The sequence below is a fragment of the Garra rufa genome, unplaced genomic scaffold (assembly GCF_049309525.1).
Source record: "Garra rufa unplaced genomic scaffold, GarRuf1.0 hap1_unplaced_251, whole genome shotgun sequence".
Lineage (NCBI taxonomy): Eukaryota > Metazoa > Chordata > Actinopteri > Cypriniformes > Cyprinidae > Garra > Garra rufa.
Window position 1 is genome coordinate 4,705 of NW_027394525.1, and position 17,308 is coordinate 22,012.

At 32.7% G+C, this 17,308-nt stretch overlaps 1 protein-coding gene across 1 annotated transcript; it reads right to left on the bottom strand.

Annotated features, from left to right (window-relative positions):
• Positions 1-766: 766 nt before the first annotated feature.
• Positions 767-16,783, bottom strand: LOC141317059 (ELKS/Rab6-interacting/CAST family member 1-like; the record flags this gene model as incomplete). The annotated part of the gene is made up of 6 exons (XM_073832884.1): positions 767-934; positions 2,822-2,989; positions 5,857-5,940; positions 6,857-7,012; positions 10,395-10,469; positions 16,367-16,783. Coding segments are annotated over 6 exons (1,068 nt in total), but the record flags the coding sequence as incomplete, so codon positions are not given.
• Positions 16,784-17,308: the final 525 nt, after the last annotated feature.

Here is a 17,308-nt window from a genome sequence, read left to right on the forward strand (position 1 = left end):
AACTTCCTGTTTTCCCAATAAAGGTGAGCTCACGGTGGGTTGTGTGCACTCAGACCATCCCCAAGTCCAGATTAATGAGGCTGCGGACGGGGGGCTTGTTTGCACAGCCTGTGATCTCAGCGCAGAAGAACTGAAACCTATAGTCGTACGTGACCGCCGAAGCACTGCCTCATGGGACGACGGCTAGTCCTCTGACGAAATCAAAGAATACGAAGAGCTCGAAACATGTCAGCGATAGTTTTGACCTGGCAGCGTTTGAGCGCCGATTTCTGTCAGAGTTTGTATATTGTGAAACGAACTTCAAAGCTGCACCCTAAATATTGTCGATGAAAAGCGATGTCAGCGGCGACGGCGAAAGCTACAGCTTCCTGTATATCTGACGTGGATTCGAGGCAGGAGCAAACAGCTGTTGCATGGATATGAAAGATGCAGAACAGACGTATAAACCCCTGGCGCCCGCTGTTAGCCTGAGGTTAACGGCCTGCGTGTGTCATTTCTGAGAACAGGAGACTCCGTCGCCATCACAAACACAACTTTTCCCTACTTTTAGAAATCATAAATTTACACAAAGGGATATTTGGTGAGGCTGGTTTCGCCAGAGCTCGTCAAACATGGCCTAACAGTGCCATCTACATTCGGGAGGAGGAAGTGAGACGCGTTTGAAGGGCGCAATGATGTTTACGAATTGCAAAAGTTTGCAAAAGCAAACTTTCCTACCAGGAGTGATTCGATTTGCTGCAGTGTTTAGATGCAAACTATCACTCACTTTCTTCTGCAGCACGTTGACCTTGCGTTCCTTGACGTCGAGCATGTCTTTGAGGTCGTGGATTTCTCCATTCAGCGTGCCCTTCTCCTCTGACATTTCCTGAATCTGCTTGGTCTTTTTGTTCAGCGTAGCCTCCTTCTCCTCCAGACGTAAACGCAGAGCGTCGACCTGAAATGCACAGGCACGAAACTCTTATTGTACACTATTATTCATGACAATGTACAGGAACCCACTAATACTTTGGCCAGTCAGGGCACATTAACCGTCAGCTAAACTCCATGAATCACATGCTGGCACTGGTAAGACTGGATTATGATAAAAAGTGTGATGATAGACTAACTACAGAATTAAAAGCACACACAAAGAGGCCATTCATGGCCCTCCAATTTCACAACAGCCAAACGTGTTTGATACGACAGTGCCCCCTAATGGTCAAGCAGGAAAATGCATTAAATGCAATAGTTTTTCATTTTCCATCAATTATACTAAGTGGAAAATAAACTTTGTGAATAATTAAAAAATGTCAAAACATATATACTTCAAAGGAGATTTTTAAAAGGTAATGTTCAGAGTATAAAATACATAATTTGTGACCCTGGACCACAAAACCAGTCATAAGTAGCACAAGTATATTTGTAGCAACAACCAAAAAAACATTGCATGGGTCAAAATTGCAGATTTTTTTTTTGGCAAAAATTGGGATATTAAGTAAAGATCATGTTCCATAAAGACATTTTGTCAATTTCCTATTGCAAATATATCAAAACTTTTTTTATTAGTAATTTGCATTGCTAAGAACTTCATTTGGACAACTTTAAAGGTGATTTTCTCAATATTTAGATTTTTGCACCCTTGGATTCCAAATATTGTCCTATTCTAACAAACCATACATCAATGCTTATTTATTTAGCTTTCATATGATGTTGAAATCTCAATAATAAAAAAGAATTGACCCTTATAAATGGTTTAGTGGTCCATGGTCACAATTGTGTTTTATTACAGTTATTATGGTGGTTTATTTATTTTAAAAAATCTCTAGTGTTTTAGTGTTTTTTGTACTGCTAGTTAATTAATTGGTGTATTTGAGGATCACATATGTGTTTTTATGTCTTGTAAACAAACTTTTTTTTTTAAGCATTTAAGTACGAATTGAAATCCTTTTTTCAAAAAACAGGCTATAAACAAAGACTTAAGACACTATAAAACAGACAACAAGCATTCATTCATCTCCAATAAAAAGATTACAGCAGGTTATTTAGATCAATCTGTTGATTTTCTAAACAATTTTAACTAATTCATACAATGAATAAACTTAAAAAGAACAATTAAACTGAACAAACAAGAAAAAAAAAATGTTATTCATTATAGATATCCCCCCACCCCCCCAAAAAAAGTGACTTTTCTAGGCCTGGAAAACATTTAAAATATCCTGATATCCAGGATTATAATGACGGTGGTAATTCTGGTCATGATAATAAAGTCAGCTGGATAAGTAGATGAGGTTATGTCAGAATTGACCCTTTGCAGGGAGTTTAATTGACAGGCGATCTGACCAATCATAACGCAGAATCTGCCATTTTGTCCGACAAACAAACCAGACAGGAGAGTAGATTTACGTCGGTGGACTTGAACTTGAAAAATTATGTGTACTGATGTCTTTCCACAGTTGAAACAAGATACCTTCAGATGTTCATTTAAATTTATTTTGTGCTGTAACTAGCAAAGAGGAAGAGATGGTTCACGCTTGAACTGAGGAGCTACAGCGATCTGTCACGACACATTAAAGGGCCAGGAAAGGGTATGTATTGTTTGAATTAATAAAAAAAGGACAAAATTTGAAAGCTGAGACTTTGTTTCATCCCAAAAGTCAGCGTGTTGTCAGTTCTCTTTGCTCCGCAACATATTTTTCATTGCGTGCAAAGGGTCAAATGTAGAAATGGCATATTTTTTGTACTAAACTTAACTGCTTTGGCAGAAAAAGGATCCACTGAGTACTTAAAAGTCTTTTTTTAATCCAACTATGATAGCAATTGATTGCTATAACGCAACTCTTACCTCAGTCTGCAGGATGGCAGCACGCTGTTCTTTGGCAGTGAGAGACTCTTTGAGTACATCGATGTGCTGTTTGCTGTCAGAAAACTGATTGGTGAGCGTCTCCAGTTTAGTCTGCAGGCCCAAGAGCTCAGTGTCCTTTCTAGAGAGATCCTGCTTCACCTGGTCAATCTGTACAAGACAAATATTGGGTGTAAGTATGTGAAAAATTCTCCAGAAACCGCTTTCAAACCAGACCTCCAAGCTCTGGTCAAATCTCAAACATAATTTCCCCCGAAAACACCTTTGCAGAATGCAAATGCAGCAATGTATCGTAGTCTGTAGTCACAGGTCTGACGTGGGAACAAAATCTTGGATTTTTGGTGTGAGAACCCTGATATAAGGTCATCTAAACACATATGTGACCCTGGATGACAAAACCAGTTATAAGGGTCAAATTTTTGAAATTGAGATTTATGCATCATCTAAAAGCAGCGAAATAAGCTTTCCATTGATGTATGGTTTGTTAGGATAGGACAATATTTGGCTGAGATACAACTATTTGAAAATCTGGTATCTGAGGGTGCAAAAAAATCTAACTACTGAGAAAATCGCCTTTAAAGATGTCCAAATGTAGTTCTTAGAAATGCATATTACTAATCAAAAATTGAGTTTTGATATATTTACGGTAGGAAATTTACAAAATATCTTTATGAAACATGATCTTTACTTAATATCCTAATGATTTTTAGCATTAAAAAAAAAATCAAGAAAATTTTGACCCATACAGTGTATTTTTGGCTATTGCTACAAATATACCTGTACTACTTAAGACTGGTTTTGTGGTCTAGGGGCACATAGACAAATTAAAGTTGTAAATCTGTTGAATTAGACCCTACAGAAACACAGAACATTACCAGGTTACTTTAGCATACAGCAATTCCTGTAAATAGAAAAACTTGATGTTTTTAAGTTAAGCTCAAAAAAGGGTGAAGATAGACATAGCACTCTTTTGTCTTTTTACAAAAATAAACATCATTTGAAGCATTTGAAGGAAGTACAGATTTAAATCCATAGACAGTAAACAAAGAGTTAAGACACTGTAAAACAGACAAGAAGTGCTCATTGCCAGTATAAACACAAACATCACAGTCTTGTCATTCCCAGCATGCACTGGGGCAGCTATAGCAGGTTAGCATGGCCTAAAGCTGTATCTCTACTGGCTGCCAGTCACCCTAGTGAAAACAGGCGTGCACAGGCACAGAAGACGGCGAGAGAGACAATTCAAAGTGATGGAGAAAGAAAGAGTCAAGCCTTGTGGACATTAGTGCTCTATTCCAACCAGTGCTACAAAAGAGAGAGAGAGAGGAAAAGAAAGCGAAACGGGTGAAAAGCATCGTGGGAGTCTAGTATGGTGTCCGACCTTTCGGCACAGCATTGGGCGACTCTGCTTTCCTGATCAGAGAAACCCTGAGACTTTACCCGACGGCTTAAACCACTGCCGCCCACCGATCCTGCTATTGTGATGACAGACGGATGCTGATAAGGAGTCGAGATTTGTAAGCGAATATTTTTGATCAGTTCCCTTCACTGCCCCAGGTTCTTTTCCACTGTTCCCTCCCTTCATTGAGCATACTGTCAAGTGTTGGGACTGTTTGTCTTGGTGTCCAAAAGCACATTTCCAATGATTTCCTTTTCAAGTTTTTTTTAAGCTGAATTTAGTATGGAAAAAAGACTAAGGTGATCAATTAGTATGCAAAAATGAATGCACCGATAAAGAAAATGTGACTAATACAAACAGCCAGTGCTGGTATTACAGTCATTGAAATAAATGTGAAATAAAAAAAATATATATATACTATTATATATATTTTTTTTATTATATATATATATATTTTTTTTTTTATTATATATATATATATATATATATATATATATATATATATACACATACACACACACACACACACACACACACACACACACACACACAATGTATTTATTTATTTATAATATATAAAAATATATATTATATATTTATTTATTTTAGTAATTGAAATAAATATGAAATAAAACAAATATTTAAAGAAATATATAAAAAATATTTTTATAAATAATAAGTTTTATGAAAAATTGAATAAATTATATGAAATTTATATAATTACATAAATTATATAATATATTATATATATTTATTTATTATATATATATATATATATATATATATATATATATATATATATATAGAAATATAGAAATATATGTACAAACAAACTATAAAAAAGGAAAGCAATGACAATTGACAAAAGTGCTAACAAAATTACTTAACCTTAAACTAAATAAAAATTACAAATTAAAAAAAGAAATAAATTAATAAAAAAAATAATATTAAATATACTGCCAGTATTTATTAAAGGTCAATATTATACTATACTAGGCCTAATATTGTGTTTCCAGCATGAACAAAAAATGACCAATATCATGCATTCTAAGAATTTTTATATTTTACCATTTTTATATTTTTACCAACTGTTTTGGGAACAACAGTTTTAAAAATTAAAATTTAAAAATTAATTTACTCTAATTTAATTTAAAAATTAAGTTTTCTGTATGCAACCAGAAAAAAGGAAAAATATACTTTCCTCAACAAACTTTCTGTACTGTTTTCTACTATACTTAAGGACAACAAGGGGCACATTGATTTTTCTTTCTTTTCTTTTTTTTTTGCAAAGGAAAAAAATAAATAATTAGAGGGGGACAGGGTAAAATCTTTAGGATTTTTTTTGCACTTTTACTAATATATAATTAATATTAATAAAAATCTAAAATAATAAATTCACCTTGCCCCTCAGCTTCTATAAATCAGAAATGCATACAGTGAATCTCTTGCCGAAAAAAACAACAACAACAAAAAACGCCTTGAGCTAAAGTGCCAGTCATTAAGCGGACTTAGCGTGAATCTCTATCTGGGGTCTGAGTGGGCGAGACGCTCTCTCTGGTGAGGGAAGCAGAGCTGTGCGTGTTCTAAGCCGGTTCTCTGGGTTTCTTACGGAAGAGACCTCTTGCTGCAGCTCAGCCGCCCGCTTTTTCAGCTCCTCGCCCTGCGCTTCGCTCTGCGCCAGTTCGTCCTTCAGTTGCTCTACCTGTCAGGAGAGGGCGCCGTTACTGCAACAACCACCAATCACCAACCACCAGCTCGCAAGCACAATCAGCGCCACGACCAAACACCACCCACATTTATGTGATGTCATGAGCAACCAAACCAATCAGCATTCACCGCACAGGCCGTAACATGCGGTTACGATTTAGTCATTTAGCTGCAAATTAAATGTCAACAAAAATGGTAATTTTTAAAACTAAATGTAAAGTTTACTAAAGAAAAACAATGATTTTATCAAATAAAAATAATAAAATGGACCACAAAACCATAAGGGTCTTTTTTTTTTTTTTTTTTTTTTAGATTTTACAAAATCTGAAAGCTGATAATATTCGGCTGAGATAACTATTTGAAAATCTGGAATCTAAGGGTGCAACAAAAATCTAAATATTGAGAAAATCAAGTTGTTCACATGAAGTTCTTAGCAATACATATTACTAATCAAAAATTATGTTTTGATATATTTATGGTAGGAAATTTACTAAATATCTTCACGGAACATGGTCTTTACTTAATATCCTAATGATTTTTAGCATTAAAGAAAAATCAATCATTTTGACCCATACAATGTATTTTTTGGCTGTTGCTACAAATATACCTGTGCTGCTTAAGACTGGTTTTGTGGTCCAGAATCACAAATAATATTTAAAAATACCATAACAGCAAAAAAAAAAAAAAAAAAAAAATGCAACAGTTCAAAAAAAGTTAATTGGTTTTATGCTGTGATACACACCATACCTTCACATAACGCTAGTATCAGAATAAATATTAGAAGCACTAAATGACGCCTGTATATATTCAACCCTAACCAAGAGTCAAAAACAATAAATCTGTGCTCGAATAACATGTGACCTGCACAGGTTTACAAAACAGTTGTAGTTCCCATGAGCCGCAGGTTTTACCTTGTTCTTCATGAACTTGGAGTGACTGCGGTAGACCTCCATCTGTTTCATCTCCTCCTCTCTCTCCTCTGTGCTGAGAGCCCCGTTTGACTTGAGCATCTGTATCTCGTCCTCCAGGTCCCTCAGACTGCGCTCCATAGAACTGATCTTAGAGTCCTGCAGAGATCAGACAGAGGTTTGAGGCAGAGGTGGACAAAGCCGAGAAATGGAGGACATGACGGTGCAAAACTTTTAATTCAAAAATCCTTCGTTCATCTTTGGAACACAAATTAAGATATTTTTGATGAAATCCAACACGTTCATGGCCCAGAAAGAACGTCAGTGGTTCAATTGTAATTTTTGTAGCTATGAGAATACTTTTTGTGCGCAAACAAAACTAAAATAATGACTTTATTCAACAATTTCAATTTCAGTTGCATTGCTGTCTATGCAGGGTCAGAAAGCTCTCGATTTCATCAAAAATATTCTGTGTTCTGAAGACGGGTTTGGAAAGACATGAGGGCGAGTAATTAATAACAGAATTTAAATTTTGGGTGAACTGTCCCTTTAAAATTAAAGGTTCCAAAAGGGGGGTTTTACAGTGCAGCCATAGAACAACCATTTTTGGTTCCCCAAAGAACCTTTCATTAAAAGAACCATTTGTTCTAATGTGAATAACATTTTTAAGATCTAAAGAACCTTTTGTGGAATGGAAAGGTTCCAAGGATGTTAAAGGTTCTTTATAGAACCAATAGATTCCAGTAGAGCTGTCACTAATGACTGCAATGACTGCATCGATTGATCTATCAACTAATTTATTTATTATTTGGTTAATCTAAACAATTGTTTTGTCACAAAAACACTTTGTTTTTAATAAAATCAAATAGATAGCTTTTGATTATTAAAATTTAATGGAACCATTCAAATGGAATTTAGAAAAGTAATGGAAAACACAGAATTTGGTTAAAATAAAACTGTAAAACTCAATTAATTAGACAGGCTTTTTGATTAATAAAAATAATTTAACTATTAAAACAGAGTATAGAAAAATAAAACATATTTCATAGCACCCTATAATTCTTATAATTATAATAAATTTTATTGTGGTACTAAAAATTGATTTAAGTGAACAATAACTTTAAAATTACTTAACATACATATATAATAGCAATGAGGCAATAATAATTAGCTCAAATAAAGTATCAAAAGCAAGAAATTATATGGTTTTATTTACAAACTTTTGAAATTAGACTTACATTATGTATTGTAATGTTCATTACGCATTAAAACAAAGGCCTGCAGAGGGCGCCAACGGCTTGACGATTGTTTTTTTACACTTCTTGTTTAATATTGACCAAAAATCATTTAATTTAAATGTCCACTTAATCATTAATATTTCTTTACGACAAAAATGTTATAGCCACTGTAATTTAATGAATATGTGGACATCAAAACGTAAACTCAGAGTGAGGGTTTGAGCTTTTATTTTGAAATCGCGATGAACCGTTAGCATATTGAGAAGGCTATTAATGTATTTTGCGTCGGTTTATAAATGTTTTACCTTACAAATTTGATGAAATGGAGCACGTTGCGTTCCCAGATTAACGTTATAATAAACCTAAACTCCCAATAACATGCAGAGATTAAGTTTGAGATGCTCCACACATGTAAATGGTAACAGTTTGCTGTGAACTGAGCCACTGTGAGACGCACATAAGTAACCTACACGCATGTAAATAATTAAAGCACATATAATACCTGAATCATATATATTCATTTAACAGAATCGTAACGTTTGTGAACTCACAGTTATGCTTAATTATGATTTTAAATAGGTTTAATATATCATACAGCCTTGGAAAACCGTTTAATAATGGGTTTCATGGATCCTCTTGTCTTACATGAAATGCGCCACTTCCGGTATTTTGCCAGTTATTCGAAGCAGGCCAAATGAAATCGAGAATTTTTAAAAATCTAACACTCGAATAGAATCGAGGACATCGACAGCCCTTGAATCCAATAAAGAACCTTAATTGTTAAGAGTGTACATTTACTTATAAACAACTTGTATTAAAATTCTATGGTATTCCATCTAAAAAAATAAAAAATAAAAACTCAAAAATCAATCATTTGAAATGCTGGATTTATAAGTAGAAAGTGTGTTTAGGTATCACAACTTTATAATGTAAAGTATAAAAAATGGATATTCATTTCAAGATTTACTACAGATTACATTGTGATTAAATTATCAGTGTTTTTAAAGTTTAAAGTTAAATTAATATAATATTGATCAATGATCAATGTTTTTTTTTTTAGAAAGAAGACTCTTATGCTCTTCAAGGTTCTATTTATTTGATATGAAATATTATTACAACTTCTAAGAATTGTTTTCGATTTCTATTAATGTAAAAATGCAATTTATTCCTGTCACATGACCCTTCAGAAATCATTCTAATATTTGCTGCTCAAGAAACATTTCTTTTTATTACCAATATTGAAAATAAAATAAAATAAGAACTCAAAAAACTAAAATTAATCATTTGAAATGCTGGATTTAGAAGTGGAAAGTGTTTAGGTATCACAACTTTATAATGTAAAGTATTAAAAAAATGGATATTCATTTCAAGATTAAATTATCAGTGTTTTTAAAGTTAAAATTAATATAATTTTGATCAATGACCAACGTTTTTATTTAGAAAGAAGACTCTAATGCTAGTCAATGTTCTATTTATTTGAAAGGAAATATTATTACAACTTCAATGAATTGCTTTCTATTTCTACTAATGCAAAAATGCAATTTATTCCTGTAATGAAAACTATTGATGATCCTTCAGAAATCATTCTAATATTTGCCGCTCAAGAAACATTTCTTTTTATTACCAATATTGAAAACATCTGTGCCGCTAAACATTTTTTGTAGAAACCATTATGCATTTCTTTCAGGATTCTTTGATGAATAGAAAGTTCAAAAGAACAGAATTGATTTGAAACAGAAATTATTTGTAATATGTGACCATGGACCACAAAACCAGTCATAATGGTCTTTTTTTTTAACTGAGATTTGTACATCATCTGAAAGCTGTTAGGAAAGGAAAATGTTTGGCTAAGATACAACTATTTGAAAATCTGAAATCTGAGGGTGCAAAAAAAAATCTAAATATTGAGAAAATTGCCTTTAAAGTGTGCATATTACTAATCAAAAATTAAGTTTTGATATATTTACAGTAGGAAATGTACAAAATATCTTCATGGAACATGATTTTAATATCCTAATGATTTAAGAAAAAAGAAAAATCATAATTTTGACCCATGCAATGTATGTTTGGCTACTGCTACAAATACAACTGTGCTACTAAAGGTTTTGTGGTCCAAAGTCACATATTATAAATGTCTTTACTGCCACTTTTGATCAACTTAATGTGTCCTTGATGAATAAAAGTTCTTTATGAGGAGGTTGTAATTTCTGAAACATTATTTTTAAAGGAATCTGTCTTGGGAAAGAAGAACCCTAAAGTTTGGGATTTACTAATAACAGCCACACTCTCGCACACACACTTGCCTTCATCTCGATGACAGTCTGCAGGGCCTTGGTTTTGGCAGATTCTGGAGCTCCCTCAAAACGCCGGTGGAGATCCTGAGGAGAAAACATGAGACGAGGATCATGAGGTGAAACCGCAGGATAATAACGGCCTCCTTTATCAGCAGCCATCAGCTGAAGAGGATCCATACCACCCCACATTACATCCAACCCATACGCTGAGAACAAAATAACCCGGACTTCTGATTTACACGGCCAAATTGTAAATTCAGCCCTGCATCTGAGAAAGATGAGACACTTTAAGTCCACTGGTTTGAGTGTTTATGCATGACCGAGTCCCTTATGAAAAAGATAATGTACCGAGCAACTGACAAATAGACTGAATGCAATGTCCAACAAACACAAAGAGATGCAGCCAGCCTGCACGCTCCAGGCAATTAAAGACCTCAAAATCATCATTCAAACTCAAAGTCTGGACACCAAACCCATCGGATATGAATGCACACAGACAGACATGGGAAAACAGCTATGCATATACACTTGTGCAGTCATGGGAAGCATACGGAAAGCAGAGAATGCTTCAGGGAAAGTAACTGTTGAGAGATGCTGTCTAAAAGAGCCACAGCACTATCTATTCCCAGGACATTATGACACTGCTGAAATCAGAAATGTTCATGGAAAATACAACATATGCGACCCCGGACCACAAAACCAGTCTTAAGGTGCACGAGTATATTTGTAGCAATAGCCAAAAATACATTGTATGGGTGGGTCAAAATGATCGATTTCATGCCAAAAATTACTAGTAAAGATCATGTTCCATAATATATTTGTAAGTTTCCTACTGTAAATATATCAAAACTTAAGTTTTGATTAGTAATATGCATTGCTAAGAACTTAATTTGGACAACTTTTAAAGCAATTTTCTCCATATTTTAATTTTTTCCACCCTCAGATTCTAGATTTTTAAATAGTTGTATCTCGACCAAATATTGTCCTATCCTAACAAACCATACATCAATGGAAAGCTTATTTATTCAAAATTGACACTTATGACTGGTTTTGTGGTCCATGGTCACATATATATCTGATTTAGGGCTGTTTTTCCCACTGTGCCTTTAAGAGTTGTATGTAAATGAACACTGCTGCCGAATATAGAAGAGGCACTGAAATATCTGGGTGGTTTTTGGAGGGAGGTTTGCAGTGTGAACGTTACAGTATGTCTATTTAATGCACCAAATGCTTTTAAAAGAATCAAAGAGTGGAAAAAATCCCAGTTTTCCATGACATGGCCATTTTTACTAACAGTTCCAGTCAGTTGCTGGCAAAGGAAGAATTTTAAATCACTAGATTAAAAGAAGGGCTATTAGTTTATTTCCCTCTGTTCTCTGAAGTTCAACTGGAGGCCCCAATAAATAAGCTAAAATGCTCTTCTGATCTCTGTCCAAATCATTATTTTAGCCCAGACTTCACCTGTAACGCTCTAATCATGCACCACAGCATTTAGCGGGACTAAACTCGCTGAGATCACAGCATGCTACAAGCTGTACCATTATATACTATAAGGACGCATTAAATTGATCATAACTGACAGTAAGGACATCTATAGTCACAAAATATTATTTCAAATAAATGCTGTTGACTTTCTATTCAAAGAACACTGAAACAAAAATTACCAGTTAGCTGATTAAAAATATTACGAGAACATAAGTAAAATAAAATAAAAAATTATTAAATAAAATTTTTAAATGAAAAATAAAATCAAATAAAACAAAATAATAAAAGAAGAGAAAAAACTTGAGTTTTATTTTGACATAAAATAAGAGTTAATAAATAAAATAATTAAAAAAAACCTGAGTGAGATTCACAGGACAGTCTTTTCATTAAAAATAAAAATAAAAATAAAAAATAAAATAAAACAAAAATAATAAATTAAAGGTAAATAAAATAATAAAATAAAATAAAAAACTGAGTGAGTTTCAGTTGGCAAACAGTCTTTTCATTTAACAAAAAATTAATGAATAACTGAAAAAATAAAATAAAATCCTGAGTGAGTTTCAGGGGACAAACATAGTCTTTATAAAAAAAAAACAAATGAATCAAAAATGAAATAAAACAAAATAATAAATTAAAAGTAAATAAAATAAAAACTTGAGTGAGTTTCACAGGACAAACTTAGTCTTTTTCTTTAAAAAATAAATAAATAATGAAAAATAAAATAAAACAGAATTATTCCAAGAAAAATTACCAGTCAGCTGATTGAAAATATTATGAGGACACCTCAAAAATAAAATAAAAATAAAATATAATAAATAAAAATACAAGTGAATTTCAGGTGGCAAAAATAGTCTTTTTTTTTATTTGAATGAAAAAAAATGAATGAAAAATAAAATAAAACAAAACAAAATAATAAAAGAAAAGTTAATAAAATAAAATAATAAAAAAACCTGAGTGAGTTTCAGTTGGCAAACAGTCTTTTCATAAAATAAATAAATAAATAAAATAAAACAAAATAATAAATTAAAGGGAAATAAAATAAAATAAAATAAAAAAACTGAGTGAGTTTCAGGGGACAAACAGTCTTTTCATTTAACAAAAAATGAATGAATAAATGAAAAAAAAAAATCCTGAGTGAGTTTCAGGGGGCAAACATAGTCTTTTCGTTTAACAAAAAAAAATTATGAATGAATGAAAAATAAAATAATAAAAACCTGAGTGAGTTTCACAGGATAAACATAGTCTTTATAAAAAAAAAATGAATCAAAAATGAAATAAAACAAAATAATATATTAAAAGTAAATAAAATAAACACCTGAGTGAGTTTCACAGGACAAACATAGTCTTTTTATTAAAAAAAAAAATGAATGAAAAATAAAACATGATAAAAGTAGATAAAATAAAATAAAGGACATTTTTTGGTCACAAAATATTATTATTTGAAATTAATGCTTTCTATTCAAAGAATTCTAAAAAAAAAACAGATTTATCACAATTGCTACCAAGAAATTTAGGAAGCAAAACTGTTTTCAACATTCATAATCAGCATGTCAGAATGATTTATAAATATCAAGTGACCCTAAATTTAGCTTTGCTAAATTAATAATTAATTTATATTAAAAAAATATATAAAAATTCTTAATTTAACATTTTTTATTTTAATTTAAAATAATGTTTAAATTGTAATAATATTTCGCAATTTTGCTGTCTTACTGTATACACAACCAGTTGAGAAAATGTGATGCACTGTGTGTAATGGTTAATTGTGTCATTTTATTAACTGGCCACTAGATGTCACTGTAACCAAAGTCCTGCAATTGCCTGCTGGCTGTCTCAGAAGATGCCTGACAAAAATACAAAGAAGGAATAGCAGACAGTACTCCTTTGAAAACTACATAACCACTATGACAGCCTTCAGACAGCATTTCATCCCATTATAACAAAGATGAAGGGACACAAACAGCACATAAGCACTAAAATGGATACTTGATTCATCAAGAACATTAACACACAAGCTTGTGACTTGCAACATTTGAAGTATGATCATACTCCTGTCATCAAAACATAAAGATCATGTCTCTTATTTTACGTATAAATCAAAATATGCTAAAAGCCAATTGGAAATCCTCGAAAGCTAGTATTATAAACTAAACAACTCTATTACATAACAAACCTGACTGGGAACAACTTGAATCAGCTTCACTCCTCGAGATAAACTACTAAACTAAAGGTGATAAACGTGTCTCCCGCCACATTAACAGTTTTTGCACTCAGCAACATCTGTGTCTCCTTTCATCAATGTTCTTTTCAGTCTCTCCCGTTTCTATAGCAACAAATGTTCAATGCCTTCAATTTGTAACAGGTTTCCCTCTCTCTCTGTAAACTCGCTCGTCCGGCAGCAGTTTAAAATGACTAATCTAGAGCCCTTGATTCATCATCAGCATAATTGGGAGTCTTAGCGAAAACATTTTACTGCGAATCATCTCTGGATAAATGACCAAGTGCTGTCAGCATCGTTCCCAGAGCAGCTGTTCGGATCTGTTATTCAATCCACACAGTCATTTACATGCTAAATTGACAACATATTTATTCCTAGTGAATAGCAGATTTGTATACACTTCTCTGTTTGGTTGATTAACCTGTTGTATTGTCATTCGAACACTCAAAATTCATTCTGTGACCAATAGTTTTAAAAACAGACACTCGTGGAAATTGGACTATATATTATTTTAGCTGGCTCCTCCCCCTAGTGGGCGGATTACAACATTTAATACAATATTTTAGATTCAATACTTCTAAACTTGACAAAGCACCTATTGTTGGAAAGGACTGAGTCTCAAGAGTCCATTACATTTGTATAGCCCGCTTCCACCACTAAATAAAAAATAAAAAAAAGGTAATTGCGGGTTTTATCTCGAAATTCTGACTTTTTTTCTCAGAACTGTTATACAAACTCGCAATTCTGACTTTTTTCTTAGAATTGCATGATATAAACTTACAATTGCGAGAGAAAAAAGCGAAACTATAAAAAAAGTCGCTATTTTCAGAAATAAAGTCAGAATTACAAGATATAGTGTGACAATTTTGAGACTTTTTTCTCAAAATAACTAAACTCACAATTCTGCCTTTTTTCGTGAGTTTTGCGAGTTTATATCTTGAAATTGTGACTTTTGTCTCAGAAATGCACATTTATATCTCGCAATTGTGACTTTTTCTCGAATTGTGTAATACAAACTCGCAATTCTGATTTTTTTCTTTAGAATTGCGTGATATAAACTTGCAATTGTGAGGAAAAAACTCACTAGCAAAAAAAGTTGCTATTCTGAGAAATAAAGTAGATATAAAGTCACAATTCTAAAACTTTTCTGAGACTTTGCGAGTTTACATCTCGCAATTTTGACTTTCTTAGAATTGCGAGTTTATATCTCGCAATTGTGACTTTTTCTCTCAGAATTGTGACTTTATATCTTGCAATTGTGACTTTTCTAAGAACTGCAAATACCTCGCAATTGAATTTGTGACTTTTTTTCTCTGACTTGTGAGTTTATATCTCGCAATTGTAACTTTATTGTGACTTTTTTCTGAGAATTACTAGTTTATATCTCGCAGTTGTGACTTTTTCTCAGAATTGCGAGTTTGTCTCGCAAGTGTTTTTTTCCTCACATTTCCATGCTTATCTCGCAATTGTGACTTTTTTCAGAATTGCACGTTTATATCTTGCAATTGTCACTCTTTTCTCAGAATTGTGAGTTTATATCTCGTAATTGTTACATTTATCAAAGAATTGCACGTTTATAAAAAGTCAATTGCAAGATACAAACTAGCATTTGCAAGAAAAAAAATCTGAATTGCGAGTTTTTATCTTGCAATTTTGACAATTTCTCACAATTGCGAGTTAATTTTTTCACAGTTCTGAGAAAAAAAGTCAGAATTGCAATATATAAACTCACAATTGCAAGAAAAAGTCAAAATTGTGAGATATAAATTTGCAATTGCAAGAAAAAAGTTTATCTTGCAATTCTTACTTTATTTCTCACAATTGCGAGTTTTTTTTCGAGAATTTCAAGAAAAAAGTCAGAATTGTAAGATACAAACTCACATTTGCAAGAAAAAAACTCAATTGTGAGTTATCTTGCAATTCTGACTATATTTCTCGAGTTTATATCTCGCAACCCTGACTTTTTTCTCAGAATTGCATGATATAAACTTGCAATTCTGACTTTTATCTTGCAATTTTGACTTTATAACTTGCGATTGTGTTTTTATATCATGCAATTCTGAGAAAAAAAAAGTAATCAAACTTGCATCTTATGAATCAACAAGGACCACGGTTTCATCTAAGAATCTTCTAGTATGTTCTACTCAAGAAAAAAAAAAGTAACCTACATCTTGGAGTAAATTAACAGCAAATTTTCATTTTTGGGTGAACTCTTTCTTTTAAGAGGTTAGAAGTTGCATAAGTGCGATGTTTTTTTGTGTTTCACTAGCGCTCTTACCTCCCTCAGCAAGACCATGTCCTTCTCTCTCTGCTCCAAAAGGCTTTCCAGGTGATGGATATGCATCTCGGCATCAGCCAGTCTCCGTGTGCGCTCGTGGTCTTCCTCGCTGGCCTTGGTCGACAGCCCTTTGCTCTGCAACATCTCCAGGAGCTTCTTGATGGACTCGTCTCGAGCGCAGAGCGTCTGTTTCTGAGTGTCGATGCGCAGCTCCATCTCCTCCAAAGTCTTCCTCAGGAGGAAGAGTTCCTTGGCCTGCCGCTCATGTTCGCCATGCAGCCGCTGGAAGTTCTCCTCAGTCAGTTCAGCAGTCAGTGGCTCACCGGGACGAACGCTGGAGTCCTGCTGGAACAGCTGGTTCAGATCTCTCTGGATCCGCAGCTCATCCTGGAGGGCCTGGATAGTCATCTGGAGATGCTGCAGATGAAACATATGAGTAAGACATAAAGCTTAAATAAAATGTAAATAATGGCCTCTTTCAATAATACTAAAATTCTGGCTACATCTCGTAATGTTAATCTGATATAATTAAAAAATGGACATATAATAAATTAAGTCAGTCAATTTAATTATTGAAAAAAAAACCTAAACTAAATAAATGAAAACAATAAATAAATGCAAACAAAAAATTTAATAAATAAATTACCTAAACAAACAAAAAAAAATAAAAATAACCACATAACTAAAATAAATGAATTAAAAACTAAACTAAATAAAACAAAAATAAAATAATAAATGAAAATAAATAGATAAATGCAAACAAAAAATAAGAAAATAAATAAACAAATAAAGACAATTAAACACAAATAAACAGATCTAAATAAAAACAAAACTAAATAAAATAATAAATGAATCAATAAAAATTAAGCAAATGCAAACAAAATAAAAAGCAAAATAAATAAACAAAACAAATATACACACATAAAACCAAAACTAAATAAA